The sequence below is a fragment of the Entelurus aequoreus genome, linkage group LG06 (assembly GCF_033978785.1).
Source record: "Entelurus aequoreus isolate RoL-2023_Sb linkage group LG06, RoL_Eaeq_v1.1, whole genome shotgun sequence".
Lineage (NCBI taxonomy): Eukaryota > Metazoa > Chordata > Actinopteri > Syngnathiformes > Syngnathidae > Entelurus > Entelurus aequoreus.
Window position 1 is genome coordinate 44,355,788 of NC_084736.1, and position 19,689 is coordinate 44,375,476.

Genomic DNA, 19,689 nt, shown 5'->3' on the forward strand with positions numbered 1-19,689 from the left:
CAAAAGGATTTTAAGTGTGCCTTATCGTCCGAAAAGTACGGTAGTAGAAATTATGGGTGTCCCAATCCGATATAGACATTAAAACAATTTAAGTTAACCATATAATTTCATAAATCGAGGTTCCACGGTGTCGAGCATGTGTTGTGAGGGGTCGGCCACTGTGGATGTCAGCTTAGCCAACAACTTTACATAGTTAAGTAAATACCTCGTAAAAAGGAACTACAACATTACCTTTGCCCAAAGTCGCAGTGCAAGAACCAGTGGAGGGAGGAGATGCTCGCGCGTGGCTAGAGAAGCTAGATAAGAGGTGGTTTGGAAGGCGTTTTCATTTCCTGCACTCACTTTGCAGACAAGGCCACTGTGAAGAAAAAAACACATAAACACCTTTTCTTTTGTGGAAGTTCCTGTCAAAGCAGGGCTGGACAATTAATAAAATGTTGGAACTATGATTTAAATTTTGGCTTCTCACTATCATAAAATTATTATAATAGAAAAAATCGATTAATGTGCCACGCCACATGCCTGCAAATTCCTGAACTTGGAACAGTGAAACAGATGAGTGTGTGTAAGTCAAAAAAAGACCACGTTTACTAAAAGTTCAAGATATCTCCATGGTTGCTACTTTTTATTTGACACAGTGCTAGTATGCCTAACCAATAATCACTTAACGCAACAAAAAAGTAAGGCATTTAAAATTGGCCAATAAAACAAAATCCGCTATTAAACGCAGAATATCATGGTAATTGTCATTAGTTTGACTGATATACTGCCATTGTGAGGAAAAGGAACATTTGTTTGGTAAAATAATTCATCCCCGAAACACTCAAATGCCCCGTACTAAACAAAACAATGTGGAGACGACCACTTGAAACAGCAATTAAACTACTAAGCTAAAGCTAGCTAGAACAATCCATACACCCGCAACACATCTCATCTGCTTGTGTTGTTGTGAACGACATCATTGATGTCAATGTACAATCAGAACAGCAGTCCCATCGAACAGCCTCAAGTCCTCTCCACACGACAAGCTCTGAACAACAGCACACTTTAACCTTCACAATAACAGCGCTGTGCGCAATATTCAGTTTGACTGCGCTAACAAAATAAAGGTTTCAAAAAGTACCTTACACAAACATAATGTAAATGTACTTAAAGCCTTATTGCTACATTTACAAAATGATTATGCTTTGAATTCAAATATTGGTCAAAATTGTCCAAAGATGTGTTTCACAAATAAATGTGAAGGTTTTTGCATTTAATCAAACATTTACGTATGACACACAAAGCACACACACTGTGGCGTTAAACGTACAAAACGAAAATCAAAAACATTTCAACCACAAAAACTGCATTTTTATGGGGTTTTTTACTGTTGCTTTAATCTATTGTTATTACTATTATTATTTTATTTATGGGTTACTAATTTGTATCAGGTTGTTCTTTTAAATTACATTTAAAGTTGAGTTTGGGTGGCAAAATAAATACTGAATAATTGTGGCATTGATCGAGATTTTAATATCACTCAAAAATAATTGCAATTATTATTTTTGCCATAACCATCCAGCCCTATGTCAAAGTTGCACGTAATCGAGTTCTAATTTTCCAAACTCAAATGTGGCCGGCAGGTGCACTTGCCTCTTTTTTTCTTTACAGATCACCACGGGCACCCGAGCATGAAAATCTGCTTCCAGATCAACAAAAAGAGCTGAGGACATGAGGCATAGTGATTAGCATATTTTGGGGGGAGCATCTGAGAGTGCAAAGTGTTCACTCACGGCACACAGTGAGGCACTCCTTGACCGCCACCAAAACATCTGGCTGATGCATCTGTGAATACATTCCATTTCAAAGCCTTTACACAACATAGATATAATATAGAAGAGATAATATGAATGTTCATCCTCAGTATTTAGACAGTGACACACACCAACTCACACTGGGCTACTCACGTGAGGTGGATACTGAATGTCAATGTTGACATCAGAATCCTTAAATCCAAACTTAGTGCAAGACGATCCATATAACCGCAGCCGGATCTCTACAAGTTGACAGACCGGACAAACTTTAAGTCCCACTTTGACAGTCAACACCGCAAGGTCTTTGTGAGGTGGCTTACCAGGCAGGACAGACAGGAGGAGTTCTTGCATGAGGGACACAACGTCCTGTCTGCTCTGTACGTCGCCGTCATCCATCCCATGCGCATGTACAACAGCATTCAGAGCCACGTTTAATGCATTAATATGCTCTGGGCCGGGAGGCAGGATCTCGGTCAGCATCAGGTGCTCTTGCTTCTCCTGCAGACAAAACACATTGCACTTGCCAACCCATCTCCACATGTCAAGTTGGTAACAAGACGGTGATGAAGTGACGTTAGAAGAGCTTCTCTCTCTTTGTCTTCTTTTCACCTTGAGCCTCCGCTTGTGCCGCTTGTCAGAGCGATGGCTGTTGGCGTCAGACAAAGAGTCAAGGAGAACGTCGCAGAGGGCACAGCTGTAAAGTGCATTAGGGTTGCTGTTGGATTTCTGCTCGACAAAGACAAAAAAGGAGGAAAGAAATGTACAAAAATCAGTCTCATGCATGGAAAGCGGTAGCCTTTTTGGCCAACAGATTTCTATTGGCCCACTCACCGGGTGAAAAGATTTGTTGACATAAACCTGTTATAAAACTTGACAACAATAGTAGGTGACATCAGCGCAGAGCTGGGCAATAAAACGATATGAATATATATCGCAGTAGACACAATCGAAATTAACAAAAAAAATGTGTTCAATAAAACGTTTGATATATTAAGTTTTTTCTTCATCGCAGGAAACCGCAATATTGCTAGCGTTCTCTGGTAACCCAGCAGCGCAGAAAGTTATCACTGATCAGTGGGAGTGACACGCTAACAGCCAATCAGGTAACAGTATCAACAATCAAGTTTGGTTGCGCCGTCTCGTAGTCTTGCGGTTGATTCTTTACATGGATTGAGAAGACAAAGTAAAAATGAGTGCTGCACAGATCGAAGATTTGTGGATAAAACAGGAAAAGTCACCTCGACAGTTTGGCAGTTTTTTGAAATTTCGAAAAAAGGGACCGTAGTCTGACCAATTTGGTCTGTGAATCACGCAAGGCGCTCGTCCCCACCGAGACCGGTAATACCACACCACTTTAGCCACGCTGACCCTATGGAGCACAGTAAACCTGTAAAAAAAATAGTTGTTTTCAGGTAGGTTTACCTTTTCATACTTTGCACAATTTTGTTACACATTATGTAGGATTTCTCACACCTTAATTTTAAAAGGTTATTGTTGATTTTTCAGTGTGATTTTAGAATTTTGTTTACGTTCTTTGATTTGTTTTCCATGCTTGTGTTGACATTTCCTTTCCTTCCTGCTTTGATAGCTGAGGGGATTATAATCAGAGGAAGGTTACATTTGAAATACAAATGTTTACCTTTAATATATTTTTCTAGTGGTCCTTACTTTCAAATCAATAGGTCATAAAAAAATATCAGTAATTATTGCGATACAGTTTTCAACCATATCGCCCAGCATTATTGGTAAAACAGAACGAAAGTGTGATGAAATCAGAAGTTATCATGCTACTTGGAAATAAGACCTGCCAGTGTCGTCTGATCTCAGAAGGATATACAAAACCAGGATGCCCATAAGAAAGTTGGGCGGAGTGAAACATTATTTAGATACCGATTCAAAGAGTTGTGTTTTTTTGTAGTGCATGTGTTTTGGAAGTTGCTACACGTTTGCTAGTCAGCCCTAGTAAGTTAGTACTTGCTTAAAAAAAAAATCACAATATGAAAACTATGGCAAGCAGAAAAATATTTACCTAATTCAACTATTTTCCCTGAAATACGCATTGCCGCCCCATTCAGCATTATCAGCAATTGTAAATAAATATACAAATTCAAAAATATATACAGTACAGGCCAAAAGTTTGGACATACCTCATTTAATGAGTTTTCTTTATTTTCATGACTATTTACATTGTAGATTGTAAGTGGGTTATACTTGTATAGCGCTTTTCTACCTTCAATGTACTCAAAGCGCTTTGACACTATTTCCACATACACCCATTCACACACTGATGGCGGGAGCTGCCATGCAAGGCCCTAACCACGACCCATCAGGAGCAAGGGTGAAGTGTCTTGCTCAAGGACACAAAAAACGTGACGAGGTTGGTAGAAGGTGGGGATCGAACCAGGAACCCTCAGGTTGCTGGCACGACCACTCTCCCAACTGCGCCACGCGTCCCCAGATTGTCACTGAAGGCATCAAAACTATGAATGAACACGTATGGAGTTACGTACTTAACAAAAAAAGGTGAAATAAATGAAAACATGTTTTATATTCTAATATCTTCAAAATAGCCACCCTTTGCTCTGATTACTGTTTTGCACACTCTTGGCATTCTCTCGATGAGTCACCTGAATGGGTTTTCACTTCACAGGTGTCTAATTTTTGATGCCTTCAGTGACAATCTACAAGGTAAATAGTCATGAAAATTAAGAAAACGCATTGAAATGAGAAGGTGTATATGTTCTTTTAAACCACTAGTAGTAACATAATTTATTTAGCTGGTGGTGTTCTTGTTACATTTATGGTTTTAAAAAAAAAGGAACTTCTGGGAAGTTGCAAACATCCCCTTTAGTAATTGTGATTTCAATATATATATTAAAAAAAAAATTGTGATAATTATTTTGGCCATGATCGTGCAGCCCTAGTCTAGGTCGTTATTCTACAAGTCAACTAACCGAATGATAAACTGAAATGAAGTCGGTAACTTTTCTAGCGTCGATAACCACCATTTGCATACGCTGTTACGGGTTACAAAAGCGGTCACTCTTTTGCATTGGTTTCAGCAGCTGCAGGCGTTTATTTTACATGTACATAAACGGTAGTAATGATAACCGCTGTAAAACTGACGGTTCGTATTACCATATTAAATTAAGATGATTGAAAAACCGTGATTCACGACTGCACTTTGATAAACTTATGTACAGACTAGCGTTATTTTGCAAGCTGGCTTAAATGCCAACATTAAAACAAGAGAACTTATGTACCGGATAGTGTTAGTTTGCAAGCTAACTTAAATGCCAACATGAAAACAAGAGACATAAACGTCTTTCCCCATAAAAAGACCTCATAACTTCATCTAAACTTGTATGGACATGTTACAGTCTAAACAACTAAGATATAGTATTCACATTGAACATTAAGGCTGTGCTGTCTTTGCACAAAGACATTAACTTCACAGTGTCATGTTGAAACAGACAGAGGTCCATTTAACAAGAGGTGAACTCGCGTGGCGTCACATAAACCGGAAGTAAAACTAACCGATGACCCAATTTGCATAATTAAAGAAACATTTTAAAAATATTTACAAATGAAAATAGAGGAAGCTAAACATAAACAGAAATACAAATAATACGGCTCCTATGAAACCAGAACAATATTTATGTTTCCTCTGCCATGAAAGTATATTGTGTGTCAATTTATTTTCTTTATTAAAAAAGTACAACTTGGTTAAAAGATTTTAGTATGTGTATAAGTACTTTTTGAACACATTCAACAATACAATGTAGGGTTGTCCTAATATCAATATCTTGGTACCGGTACCAAAATGTATTTCGATACTTTGATAATTTTCTAAATAAAGGGGACCACAAAAAATTGCATTATTGGCTTTATTTTAACAAAAAATGTTACGGTACATTAAACATATGTTTCTTATTGCAATCGAATAACAATTTTGTTCCTAAATAAAATAGTGAACATAGTAGACAACTTGTCTTTTAGTAGTTAGTAAGTAAGCAAACAAAGGTTCCTAATTAGTCTGCTGACGTATCCATATTGTGTCATTTATCATACTATTATTTTGTCAAAATTATGAGGGACAAGTCGTAAAAATGTATTATTAATTAACTTGTTAATTTACTGTTAATATCTGCTTATTTGTCCCACTTTTTGGTAAGCGTTTTGAAAACAAATGATAAATGCATGCATTATCCTGTTATATCTCACATTCTATATTGTGTTTTGGAAAAAGGTTGTCATAAAAATTAATTAATTAAAAAAATAACAAAAGAAAACAATGAATTATGCATCTGTAAATGTATTCAGTTATAAACATTCATTCACTTTCTTCTATCCTTCATAGATCTAAACTTTACCGCTGCCATAATTTTTTCCATATTTTTATATAATGAGTTGTAGGTGTATTTATTTCAGTATAAAAGTGTAAAACGTTTTTTGCTTCGGTCATGAAATTATTATAATGGTGTGCCAGGGCATACATGCATGACAAATTTAATTGATTATTCTCACCTGTATGTACCGGTAGATCATCAGTCATTTAAAAACCGCCACATCTACACTTTCATGGCAAATAATGCCAACAAACGTAGAATTTTGCAAGTTAGTTTTAATGTAATTTAATACTGTGGCACTCAATACCTTTGGCATTTCAACTCTGGCTTGGTGATGCCCATAAGCTGTGTGTTCCCCTTTAAGAATGGCGGTATGTGGGTTGAGTGAAGTGTGTAAGTGAGTGGGCAAGTTAGGAGAGGGAGCGCCAGCATGTTCAAAAGTGTTAATAGCATGGTGGATGTCCGCTTGGCTTTGTGTAAAACATAAATAAAGAATTATAACAAATCGACGGCCTCGTCATTCCGACCAAAGAGCACAACTGTAGGGACCCAAATTGGAGGGTGTTTCTTGGTGCCTGGGGAGGCTGGATCTTTGAAAATCAGTGCACCCGGTCGTAAAGGTGTTATTTTTCTTAGCCCGTTTACATGACGTGCAAAACATCTTTCCATTGTTATAAGTGAGCCATTTGCTGAAAAGTGTCTCCTAAAGCCACTTGTCATTGAAGCTTTGCTTCTTGGGTTTATTGCTCGCCATGACGAAAACAATAACACGAGGGAGTCCTAATACCGGAAATGCAGTATTTGTGATCAATAAAACTTTCGGCAAATGAAAATTTAAGAAACTGTACCGGAAAGTGCATTACTTTGAGGGCAACCAATAATTAATCATTTGACCCGGCAATTATACCGTATTTTCCGGACCATAGGGTGCACCCGATTATAAGGCGCACTGTACCGTGCAAGGACGGGAGTGGAAGAAGTGTCAAAAGATGGAGCTAACTGTTTTAATGACATTCAGACTTTACGTCAATCAACAATGGAGCATTATTTCCTCATCCGGAAACAACCACACCGGAAATGTGTCCCGTGAAAAAACGTCCGACCGTAACTCTAATTACTAAAGTTCCTTGGGTGAATAATGTAAACTCACTACGCGGGTATGTTTTAGCGCTTTCATAGCGAGTTTACTGACAGATATAAGTAAGAATTTTACACTACTTTATATTACTAATGGCACTAAAACATTGATGGATTTTACAGCGCCGTGTATAATGTTCTACATTTTTAATGGAACATTTAAAATGCTGGTGTTTTTTACTTGAGACTTAACTCTTATGTTTGACTGCCATCTACTGGTGACACTTATCATTACACCCTGTACCAAATAAAATAGTGTAGCTTCCCAAAAGAGTTGGTACTGCAGGGAATTCTGGGTATTTGTTCTGTTGTGTTGCGGTGCAAATATTTACCCAAAATGTGTTTGTCATTGTTGTTTAGCTTGGTTTCACAATATGGCACATGTTTATGACAGTGTTGGCGTTGTTTATACGTCCACCCTTAGTGTGACATGTATGGCTGTTGAGTAAGAATGCCCTTCAATCACTTGTATACAGGGTGATTATAATCAATTTGATCATTAAAATTGGCTATGATCATACAGAGTGACAACTTATCTTGACATCTTCAACTTTACACCATTTTCAACACTTCAAAAGCAGTGAAGTGGGTAAGCTCAACCAAACTTAACCCTTACATCAGGCGCACAACAAATGATTTTAAATGTGCCTTATAGTCCGGCGGAAAGTGATAATCGTTAAAAAAATTAATCCATGTCCTGATTTCAATGCAATAAAGACACAAAAAGTGCGTTAACACTAACACTGAAGAAACGTACTTTATTTGTCACCATGGAGGCCATGATTAGTGATTTAGAAGTAGCTAAAACACTGCCAACTGCGGATGGATTTTAGCTGCTCGCTCGCCAGCCATGTCTTAAAGCACCTCTTCCTGAGGTTGTTTCAGTGTTATATCTTCACTTGTATGTTTAGTTTTTAAGCCAAAATGCGTCCGTTCTCCCTTTTCTGTCTACACACTGTTTGCTTGTAAGTACTCCGTGATTGTGCGCTGCCGAACATGCTCCTCTGCTCTGGGTAAAAGAGTGCGGGTACGAGACTGGCCTGCCTGTAGTTAAGACCTGTCTCTCATTGAAAATGTGTGGCGCATTATGAAGCCTAAAATACCACAACGGAGACTGTTGAACAACTTAAGCTGTACATCAAACAAGCATGGTAAAGAATTCCACCTGAAAAGGTTCAAAAATTGGTCACCTCAGTTCCTAAACATTTACTGAGTGTTGTTAAAAGGAAAGGCCATGTAACACATTGGTAAAAATGCCCTTGTGGCACATTTTTTTGCAATGTGTTGCTGCCATTAAATTATAAGTTAATGACTACTTGCAAAAAAAAAAAAAATATGTTTCTCAGTTCGAACATTAAATATCTTGCTTTTGCAGTCTATTCAATTGAATATAAGTTGAAAAGGATTTGCAAATCATTGTATTCTGTTTTTATTTACACAACGTGCCAACTTCACTGGTTTTGGGTTTTGTACCTTCATTAAGAGTAGTGGTCTCTGCGTAAAACATCTTAGTCTTTTTAGAACCATTCAACAAACATCCAGCCTTGAAATGAAAAACTACCACAAAATAACATCGCATATAGCGTGCGAGTGGAAATAAACAAAGTACACATATTAATTCCGGCTACTTTACAAACAATAAACAGCCTGAGGTGCACGTACCTTCTTCAGAGAGTAGATCTCATCTCGATTTAGACACTTCTCCACCTCATCTTTGACCGAGGGTGCAAACTCTTCACTTGCGGCATCCCGGTCTTCTTCAGCAAAAACTCTTCCCTTGTTTCTTGGCCTACGTCGGTTCCCTTTTGAGGGTAAAATATGATTACATGTTGTGAATCAAAAATAGATAAAGACAGCAAAGAACGAACAGAAATGCATTACTTAAACACCCATTTTCAGGTCTCACCAGCTTTATGACCATTTCCATCAGGAGCATCCCTCCTCCAATGATCCCTGTCCTCACGTGGACCCCCATCGCGAACACTCCTTCCCCAGTTGGACTGTGAACGCTCTCTCCAATTATCTTCTCGACTCACACAGCTGTTTTCCATGCTCCAGAACCACTGTGGGTCATCCCTCTGCAGGGGGCTGTGACCACCTCGAAAGCCTCCAGGGGAATACGCTAACGGGCCGAGTCCTCCCCTCTTAGGGCTGGCTCGGTACGGACCCCCCTGACCCCTCTTGCCGTGCTGGGCTCCATCTGGTCTGAAGGTCTGTCCTCTACCTTGGTTCCTCCAGTTGTCTGCCATGTCTGGCGTTGCTCCCCTGTCCCAGCTGCCTTGCCCTGTCCGGTTGGGCCTATCAGGGTTCTCCATAATGCACAAAATGCTAAAACTGCAAAGCATTGAAAAGATTCAGTTCATACACATAGCTTACAATTGCGCCTGCATGTTTACTGTGGATATTTAAAGACAAGTTAAGTAGCGTGTCATTAAAGCTCTTGTTTGATAATGCAACAGCTTTTTTGATTTGTATCTTTCAACCAGCCATAATAATGCAATGACGTGAAACCAATGGTCTTTAAACATTGACGTTGAAAAAGTCCAGCGTCAAGCTTCATTGCAGACTTCTTACAGAAGATTGTTATGTCATGGCGTTAGCATTTGGCTAGCATGCTAACGTGTGCGCAGTGCTTCTTAGCGTCTGATTTTATCTTCTTCTTCCAGTACTTGACATCACAAAACTGATAAGCATGAATACGTCAGCTTTAAAGTGACATTTCCTATCCTAGCGCTCCCAAATAAAGTCAATGTTTGCCATGTAGCTTTCTAGCTAGGCTAGAAAAACATGCTAGTAGCTGCTAGCCGCTAATGCTAGCTAACATGCAGCACAGTCAACCGTTCGCCTCGAAGATAACTTTCTAACTTTTGATTTATGACAATTTATATCTTCATACCTTTAAAATGATGATAGAGGACATCGTCGAAGGTTGGGCTGTTTATTTTAACGGTGGTCTTGCATTGAATTTAGCAAGTGCACGGCTCGTCTGTTTAGAAGCAGCGAGGGTTTATGTTCCGCCCACAGCAGAGAGAGAATGGCTTCGCTTGTATGGATAAACATTATTTAAAAATTATTTATAACCAACAACTGCATATTTAATACATCGCATGTAATACATTTCAGTTATTAAATATATATTTTTAAATGATTTAGATTTTGAACTCTTTTTAAATTCTTTTTTTTTTTTACTTATTTGTTTAAAATGTCAGGTAAGTGTTTGGCATATAGTCCATATTTGCAGATAAAAATCCTAATTCCAACATTGTTTGGCTTTCTTCTCGTCGCTCCCGTTACCGTGGTAACGGGGAGAGCGAAGCGGATGAGCGCGGAAGACCCCGGGAAAAGTGACGTCACTGAGCCGCTCTCACCGTCCATCGGTTAAACTATGACCTTAGCAGTCGATGATGATGGTGCTCATCAACGGGGACGGCGGTTCCGCTCGCAAACGGGTTCAGCAGACGGACCGGTACCGGAAGCAGAAACTTGTGTCGAGATTGAGCGACTCCGGTTTCGAGGAAGACTTGGCTGCTTGTGTCCCGACGTGTTCTTCTTCCTCCACCCGGACAGTCTCGTCGCCGCTGCGGGCGGACGAACCCGGGGACGCGGCAGCCGCGCAACAGTCCAGATGGTACCAGCAGTACGGTGACGTTGGCTACAGGATCCAGAGGGAGAGGGAGGCTCTTTTTTATCCGTGCAAAAGTCTCCTTCTGCAGCCACAAGTAGGCAATCATAATTCATCATCAAATTAATAATTTTTAAATACATGTGTGAAACTTTGTAGTTGCAAATATCAAAATAACACTGTCTTTCATGTATCTCCATACTTGTCCCAAACGTTTGTGCTACATGTGTGCTGTCAAAAAAACAAAACATTTGAGCTATTAGGGTTTTAATATTATTAGCATTTTATTATTTACATGCAGTCTCCCAGATTGCCAAAACTGCTCAGAACATGTGTGCTGTCAAAACAACCTTTTCACATGCAAATGTTTTTTGACTGCACAAACATAGCACAAACGTTTGGGACACGTTTGGAAATATGTGGACAAGGTAGGGGGCTGCATGTAAATAATAGAACGTTAACAATTCCAACCCTTGATGCTGAGTGCCCTGCCTGGGGGTTAAATCACCAAAATGATTCCCGGGCGTGGCCACCGCTGCTGCCCACTGCTCCCCTCACCTCCCAGGGGGTGATCAAGGGTGATGGGTCAAATGCGGAGAATAATTTTGCCAGACCTAGTCTGTGCATTGGCACTTTAACTTTAACTTAATAACATTAAAACCATAATTGCACAAATATTGTTTTATGACAGCACAAGCTTAGCTAAATTGTTTGGGACAATTTATTTTTTTTGACAGCACAAATGTAGCACAAACGTTTGGGACAAATTTGGAAGGATGTGGACAAGGTCGGGAGGGAGGTGTGGGGGGGGGTCTGCATGTAAATAATAAATTGTTAATAACAATAAACCATAGTTGCACAAATGTTTTTTTTACACTACAAACTTAGCACAAACGTTTGGGATACATTTGGAAATAGTTGGACAAAATTGGGAGGCTGCATGTAAATAATAAATTGTTGATAAATGCACAAATGTGTTTTTGACAGCACAAACATAACACAAACGTGTGTGTTTTACAAGGTGGGGGGCTGCATGTAAATAATAAAACGTTAATAACTATAAAACAACAATAGCACAAATGCTTCCTTTGACAGCACAAACGTAGCACAAACGTTTGGGCCAAATTTGGAAAGAGTTGGACAAAATTGGGGGGCTGCATGTAAATAATAAAACATTAATAACATTAAAACAATAACTGCACAAATGTTTTTTTGACAGCACAAACATAACACAAATGTTTGGGACACATTAGAAATATTTGGTCCAAGTGTGGGAAAATTGCACAAATGATTTTTTATTTATTTTTTGACAGCACAAACAGAACACTATTGTAGCACAAACGTTTGGGACACATTTGTAAAGATTTGGACAGGGTGGGGGGCTGCATGTAAATAATAAAATGTTAATTATGACGATCTGGTCGCATCGTGATGCGGGGTTGCTCTCCCAGGAATACAGACGGGCTTCGGACACAGCGTGCAGGTACGAAATTATTTATTTAAGTAAATAAATCGGACACAACAAAGAAAAACATGCTCATAGCACCTAAGGCAACAAACTAAATAGGCTAGCGTGGGTGCTAGCAAGCAAAATAGCCTAGCGTGGAAGCTAGCAGGTATTTAGCAGGAAACAAAAGTCGTCAACTGTTGCAAATGGCAAATTAGGAAGCCAGACTGAGTGAGGCCAGGGCAAAGACTAAATAGCCTTCTGATTAGTGCCCGGACAACAGGTGAGCATCCCGAACACTAACCAGAGGCAGGTGTGTGCAATATGCAGTCATGGCAACAGAAACAAACAATCTCAAGAGGTGCTGCAAGTGACTTGAAAACGTAAACAGAATATGATCCGGGCATCGGATCATAACAGTTAATAACATTAAAACCATAATGTTTTTGACAGCACAAATGTAGCACAGACGTTTAGGACACATTTGGAAGGATTTAGACAAGGTAGGGGCCTGCATAGTGCATATAAATAATAAAATGTTAAAACCGGATATCAAACTCGTTTTTTTTATTGAGGGCCACATGAGCGCAGTTCTGGCTGCTTTCAGAGGGCCACTTCTAACAGTAAATATAATCTATATAATAAACTGTAAATGTACAATCACCTCATGATATTATTACACAACTGCTTAGGCATTTGATTGTTAAACTTTTTTTACATACAGATTGAAAACTTTTTCTTTTAATAATATGTCAAGGTGATAAGTATTTATTTGAATTTTTACAAAAAAATAGTAATACAGTATATGATAATATAATATTTGTTCCAGGGTCAGCTATTAAAGTTGAATATGTGAACAATTTCATGTTGTACTTAATTGTTTTTTTTATAGAATGAATACATTTAGAATGAAAGATAAAGTACTGTATTCACGTACATTATTTCCAGCCTTTCACAGGCCGTATAAAATGATGGGCCTTGAGTTCGACACCTGTGAGTTAAAACATTAAAACCCTAATTGCAAAACGTTAATAACATTAAAACTGTACGAGCACAGGTGTTTTTTGACAGCACAAACCAAAGGCAATGTTATTTTTATGTTTGCAATAACAAGGGACCGTGGAGCATAATATGTAAAATCATCTCTTCAATTGTTTTTTATATTTGCAATAACAAGGGGCTGTGGGCAACTTCACACAGGTTGTATAAAATGTGTAAAATCATCTCTTCAATTGTCCATTTATTAACCGAAATTGTCAAATACTGTATTTTCTTCAAAACCACTGTCCTCTCCAGTGGACTTTTGTTTTTAGTCTTTTTGTTTGTTTGTTAGCATAACACATTTTGAAAAACAACAAAATAAACACAAATGTCCACTGCAGAGGACACTGGTTCTAAAGGCTATTTGTGAAAGGTGTTTGTAAGACTTTGGTTACCTTTTTTATTTTGTTTCCTGGTAAAGCACTTGGGGAGTAGATTTGAAAGACACAATTAGGCAGCACTAAGCCAAAATCCGATCCGTATGAGTCGCTAAGAGCATAAAGAAAAATGTCATAGCCTTTTCCTGTCACTCACACGTATATTCATGTTAAGATGACCTCTTCCTGCATGCTATGATGACAAAACCTCACGGTGAATAATTACTATCTGGTGTGTGCAGGTGACAGCCGAGGCACGCTGCAAGCTGGTCAGCTGGCTCATCCCCGTGTGCAAACACTTCCGTCTGTCTTTCGAGTGCTGCTGCCTGGCCGTCAACATCATGGACAGGTTCATGGCGTGCACGCCGGTGGCCGCGGACTGTTTTCAGCTTCTTGGCGTCACCGCGCTGCTCCTTGCCAGCAAAAAGGTGCCTGTACAAAGAATGTATACATCATTCTCAAAGCATTGGGACATCTACTGTATACTTGAAAGGTCTGGTGGACATGTCTATATGTGTCTATAGATAGCAATATCTCAGCCTTGAGTGTTGGTCAATACCGATATTGATCCGACACGATATCAGCACCAACCACACACAATTTTGTTATTCTGTAGTAAAGGAGTTATGATCAAGACAATGGTGAGTATGAAAAACACTAACCCAGGGGTGTCCATCCATCCATCCATATTCTACCGCTTGTCCCGTTCGGGGTCGCGGGGGGGTGCTGGAGCCAATCTCAGCTGCATTCGGGCAGAAGGCGGGGTACACCCTGGACAAGTCGCCAACTCATCACAGGGCCAACACAGATAGACAGGCAACATTCACACTCACATTCACACACTAGGGCCAATTTAGTGTTGCCAATCAACCTATCCCCAGGTGCATGTCTTTGGAGGTGGGAGGAAGCCGGAGTACCCGGAGGGAACCCACGCAGTCACGGGGAGAACATGCAAACTCCACACAGAAAGATCCCTAGCCCAGGATCGAACCCAGGACCTTCGTATTGTGAGGCACACGCACTAACCCCTGTTTCACCGTGCTGCCTCCCAGGGGTGTCATTATAAGTCAATCAGATATTTATTTTATTTTTAAAAAGTGTAATGTATGATAATATATTATTTATTGCAATATTAGGAAACACAAATAATAACTAATAGTTTTTATTATTACAGATTATAACTACTTTAAACTTAAATCCATACCAATTTAACTAACATTACATTAACAACAACATAATTATTACAGATTCATTGATAAGTACTTTCCCTTTCTAAATTCATACACATTTAATTAAATTATTGAATACAATGTAATATTTCTTACATTATTAGATAATATTAAAGTTTAATATGTATGCAATTGCATGCAGTACAAGTATTTTTTCAGTCAAAACAGAAAGAAGGAAAACATTTAGTAAAAAAAAAGATAATGTACTCGACTTTCACGGGCCACATCAATTGATGTGGCGGGCCAGATCTCGCCCCCGGGCCTTGAGTTTGACACTTGTGCACTAACCTATTTATTATAAACCGTCTGGAATGGATTTATGCTGTCTTTAAGTTGAAGTGGAGTGGCAATTGTTTTTTGGCGACACCTTATAACCATTTAATTGCAGTAGTGTATAGCTACTTTGTTTGTCGGTTCAGTCTGTGCTGAGTCGAGTCTTTTGTTGCGCCCTAAAAAGTGTTCATACTGCAAGTATTGTTCTTATTACGCACCAGCTGTTTGATTGTAATGTGCATCTTGGTTGTAGTTTTCATTGACAAATTTGGAAGTGTTGTAATCTCCGTGTAAAATTGCTCATTCTAATCAGTAGCATGTCAATAGCATCAAGCTAGCGCATTTTTTAGAAAAGCCTTACTTTACTTATATTGGGGCGTTTTTTGAGTCAATCGTTTGGTTGGCATTTAAAATTGCAACGTTACCTATGGTGGTTTGGCTGAGTCAGCTCTCAGTGCTGCCGGAGTGATTGCTAAGTGCCAAAGTGCAAAGAGCTGGCTCAGTCAGCCATCGGGCAGACGTCATGCGCAACCCAGGTACCGTGACATGTAACCATTGGATTTGACGTAAAACGGTGCCCGGTCGGACCTGCGGAATTTGGTCAGCGCCAAAAAAAGTACCAGATTCCGAACCAATCTCTACTCATGACGCAGTAAATTTAATGATGCGGCCACATTTGTTACTGGATACTTTTGAATACACCTTAATTGGAGACTTTGTATGTGTAAGTAATATGCAACAATAAAGATTTGATACTTGTTTATATTGACACATGTTCTGTTCATTTAAGGACACTTATTACGTATGTCTAGCTTGTGTGCGATTGTGTGCTTAGCTGTTGTGTAGGTGCTTGCTACTAGTAGCCTATAGCCTACCATGTTTACCTTTTGCAAATGACTAAAATACAAGAAAAGAACAACACGTATCAGAGAAGCTGCTTGTATTAGCGCTTATATCAGAGACTTATTTATAAAAATAAATTATTATTTTTTGCTGATATTGCACCAATATCCGATAACAATATCAGACTGGGACACTTCTAATTAAGATCCATGCTTTATTTACTGAAGCGTTGGTCGAAAAATCGTACTACTGTAAGAAAAATACTTCCGGAATCGAATAAGTTCTGCCTCACCAATTCACATGAACATTATTAACAGTCATGCACATATGTGAGCTGCTCCTTTGCCGATATTGTAGTGAAAGTGGATTTTACTTATTAAAACATGTTTGTTATTCTAGCAATATGGTTAAGGTTTTTGGCGATTTGTGATAGTTTGTGAGTGCACCAAAGGGACATTCATGCTCCGCTGTTGCCATTTCTAATATAAAGTAGTGTAAAGTTCTTACTTATATCTGTCAGTAAACTCACCATGAAAGCGCTAAAACATACCGGTGTGGTGAGTTTACATTATTAAATAAGACCACCTACAAAACGGCGCATCCTGAAGCAACTTTCAGAAAGCGGCTTGAAGATGATCTGTAAAACATAATCTATGCAACATTTTGACCAAAGAACCACCATTACATGTTATGTAGACCACTAGGTACCGTGTTGAAAGTGTACACACCTTATTAAAGTGTCTCCATGTGTGTTGCCCAGGTGGAGGTGTGCTCCCCAAGTATCAGTCATCTCTTGTCGCTGTGCTGTGACGCCTTCACCAAGGAGCAGCTCTGCAACCTGGAGTGTCTCATCCTGCTGCGCCTCCACTTCCGCCTGGGGGCGCCCACCCTGGCCTTCTTCCTGGACCACTACGCCAACCGCACGGCACCGCCCGCACAGTGTGCCAGCCTGGCCCGTAAAGTGTGCGAATTGAGCCTCGCCGACTGCACCTTCGACAAATACGCCCCGTCACTGACGGCCAGCTGCGCGCTGAGCCTGGCGTGCGAGTTACTCCAACCGCAGCGGGCGAATGCCACAACTTGTCCGCGGGACAGCATGATGGCGACTCAGTGTGAGGACACTTCAGCGGCATGGAGGCCTGATCTGGCTCAGGAGTGCAGAAACAACCTGAAACTGCTGCTTGCACTCAATCAGGAGTCATTAGATGCAACCTTCAACATGTGAAAATATATCATATTTCACTTTTATGACGCTGGTCTTGGACTGATCACCAGTCAGTCAGGGCCGTTATTGATCCATGATCATTTCAGTCAAGGTCTGGGGCAAAAGGAAGCTGCAAATTCAAACAAGAACCAACCAACAGCGAGCATATGTTACTAATAGTTAGTTAAGGGAACTTATTTAACAAATAAACATCCATATGTGTCACAGTCTGAAGTTAAACTTTGTAAAAACTGCAGTTCGACCTGGAAAAAAAAATAGCATTCAAAATCAGGGGCAGGGCAGCCCCTCATTTTATCCCTAGCCCTTTCCTGCTCCATCACTGATAAGAATATAATAGTAAATTTCCACAGACATTCACAATGGCACACAGAGTTCGTGCTGGGGTGGAGTCCTGGGCAGCAGGATGTGCAAATTTATGTTTAAATTATGTTCAATTTGTTATTTTGCACTGGAAATGTTTTTAAATATATATTTTGAATTTTTATATTTTATTGTTTTATTTTTATTGCAATGATTTCTCAAAATTATACAATAACCGTCTTTAAACAATGTTTTTTTTTCACAATAAACAATAATAGTGAATTATAAAAATAAAAATAAATGAATACATTTAAGTACAGAAATTTTTCTTAAATAATGTCAGTACAACCCCCCCCCCAAAAAAAGAAAAAAAAACACAAAAAAAACCCCACTCCAATCTCTATAAACTTATGCATAGGTATAGAGACATATACTCATCCTAATTGTACACCATATCATACTAATTATTTTATAATTATTATATATTACATATTTATTTGCTTCATTAATTAAATAGAGATGGCATGCTTAGCCATACTAAAATAAAAGTTAAAATAAAAATATTGAAAAATTTATTTCCGGTAAATTTGTTTTTTGTAAAAACATGAATCAAAATGAAAAAAAAAAAAAAAAAAAAAAGTTTCATATTATTAACAATTGAGAATTTTTTATAAGCTAGGCCTCAAAATAAAATTATGTTTAGGGCCCCAGTTTGGCAGTGATCAAGCTGTCTGGCGTACACAGGTGACATCTTCGAGTATGAAAGAATGTCAAAATAAAAAACTTTTTTATTTATGTGTAATGATTTTTGTACTTTTTTTTAATCAAGTTTTAATTTAACTTTTTTACTGCAACATGGTAAATACATTGTTCTATAATTAATTGTTTTGCTGCAAAATGAATTCAACATGAGGAAAACATATATTAGCAAACCTTCCTAACAATTTTTACTGGGATCAAACCCACGCCTGTCTGCCTTATCAGACCAGTGAGAAATTGCCTTTATATTTGATTAAGGACGTTACAAGAAGGGGCTAGGAATATGTTTGCAGTAAAAATTTCATATGAAGCGCCCTGTCATTCATTAATTGATATTTTACATGAGATTATTTACGCAAAACGGGGCCACCTCACAGCTGGCAGGGCCTTTTTTTGATTGATTTAATTTGAAACTTTTATTAGTAGATTGCACAGTGCAGTACATATTCCGTACAATTGACCACTAAATGGTAACACCCGAATAAGTTTTACAACTTGTTTAAGTTGAGGTCCACGTTAATCAATTCATGGTAATGAATTGATTAATTGACACTAGTAGGGAGGGGTGGCCCTTATAAAAATTGCCGTTGAACCAGTTAGTGAAATCATTTTAAACACATTGTCATGTTGCATTGGTATTGTTTTCTTTTAGTGTTTTGTAACAGGTTGCTTTTATTTTATTTGAATCGATCTAATAATGATATCCGCTATCGGTCAGATATCAGTAAAAAAGCAAATATCGGATGATATCATCTTACATCTAAAATCTCCGATACAAGCAGTCCTGCGGCGTATTTACTGCATGGAAAACATCTAAATGTCCTCCAATAAGCACACAAGGTTGGGTATTTTCTTCGATTTTAGTCAATTTACAAAAGATAAACATGTTAGGCTATAGGCTACTATGGATCTAGCAGCTACACAACAGCTAAGCACACAGTAGCACACAAGTTTGACATATAATAATTGAACAATATTGCTATGTAAAACAGCACATTTGTCAATATAAACAAGTACCAAATAACTTTTGTTGCATGTTACTTACACATACATTTAGGCTATAGGCTACTATGGAGCTAGCAGCTACACAACAGCTTAGTACACAAATTTGACATATAATAAGTGAACAATATTGCAATCAAAAACAGCACATTTGTCAATATAAACAAGTATCAGATAATTATTGTTGCATATTACTTACACATATAAGTCTCCAAGGCAGAAACGTATTATAAAGTATCCAGTAACAAACGTGTCCGCATCATTCAACTAACTTGGTCACTTGGTGTCA

General features: G+C 38.6%; 2 protein-coding genes across 2 annotated transcripts in view; one reads left to right on the forward strand and one right to left on the reverse strand.

Annotated features, from left to right (window-relative positions):
- The window catches only part of tut7 (terminal uridylyl transferase 7), a 65,963-nt gene extending 55,628 nt beyond the window's left edge, over positions 1-10,335 (reverse strand). The window contains exons 1-9 of the mRNA XM_062050754.1: positions 10,179-10,335; positions 9,189-9,616; positions 8,945-9,084; positions 2,406-2,522; positions 2,117-2,294; positions 1,950-2,038; positions 1,776-1,827; positions 1,636-1,705; positions 232-358 (exon numbers count right to left, since the gene is read on the reverse strand). Of these exons, the coding sequence (XP_061906738.1) occupies positions 232-358; positions 1,636-1,705; positions 1,776-1,827; positions 1,950-2,038; positions 2,117-2,294; positions 2,406-2,522; positions 8,945-9,084; positions 9,189-9,597 (1,182 nt within the window). The 5' untranslated portion in view covers positions 9,598-9,616; positions 10,179-10,335. The remainder of the gene's footprint in view (positions 1-231; positions 359-1,635; positions 1,706-1,775; positions 1,828-1,949; positions 2,039-2,116; positions 2,295-2,405; positions 2,523-8,944; positions 9,085-9,188; positions 9,617-10,178) is intronic.
- Position 10,336: 1 nt separating this feature from the next.
- Positions 10,337-18,081, forward strand: LOC133652237 (cyclin-O protein B). Its single transcript, XM_062050755.1, has 3 exons — positions 10,337-11,001; positions 14,012-14,197; positions 16,875-18,081. The coding sequence occupies exons 1-3, from the start codon at positions 10,684-10,686 to the stop codon at positions 17,337-17,339; spliced, it is 969 nt and encodes a 322-aa protein (XP_061906739.1). The 5' UTR covers positions 10,337-10,683; the 3' UTR covers positions 17,340-18,081.
- Positions 18,082-19,689: the final 1,608 nt, after the last annotated feature.

What these genes read in the sequence shown, in the direction of transcription:
- LOC133652237 (XM_062050755.1), top strand. Translation starts at nt 10,684, where the DNA reads ATGATGATGGTGCTCATCAACGGGGACGGCGGTTCCGCTCGCAAACGG. An exon ending in GTCTCCTTCTGCAGCCACAA is followed by an intron (nt 11,002 to 14,011) that starts GTAGGCAATCAT and finishes TGGTGTGTGCAG; the next exon opens with GTGACAGCCGAGGCACGCTG. An exon ending in TGCTCCTTGCCAGCAAAAAG is followed by an intron (nt 14,198 to 16,874) that starts GTGCCTGTACAA and finishes TGTGTTGCCCAG; the next exon opens with GTGGAGGTGTGCTCCCCAAG.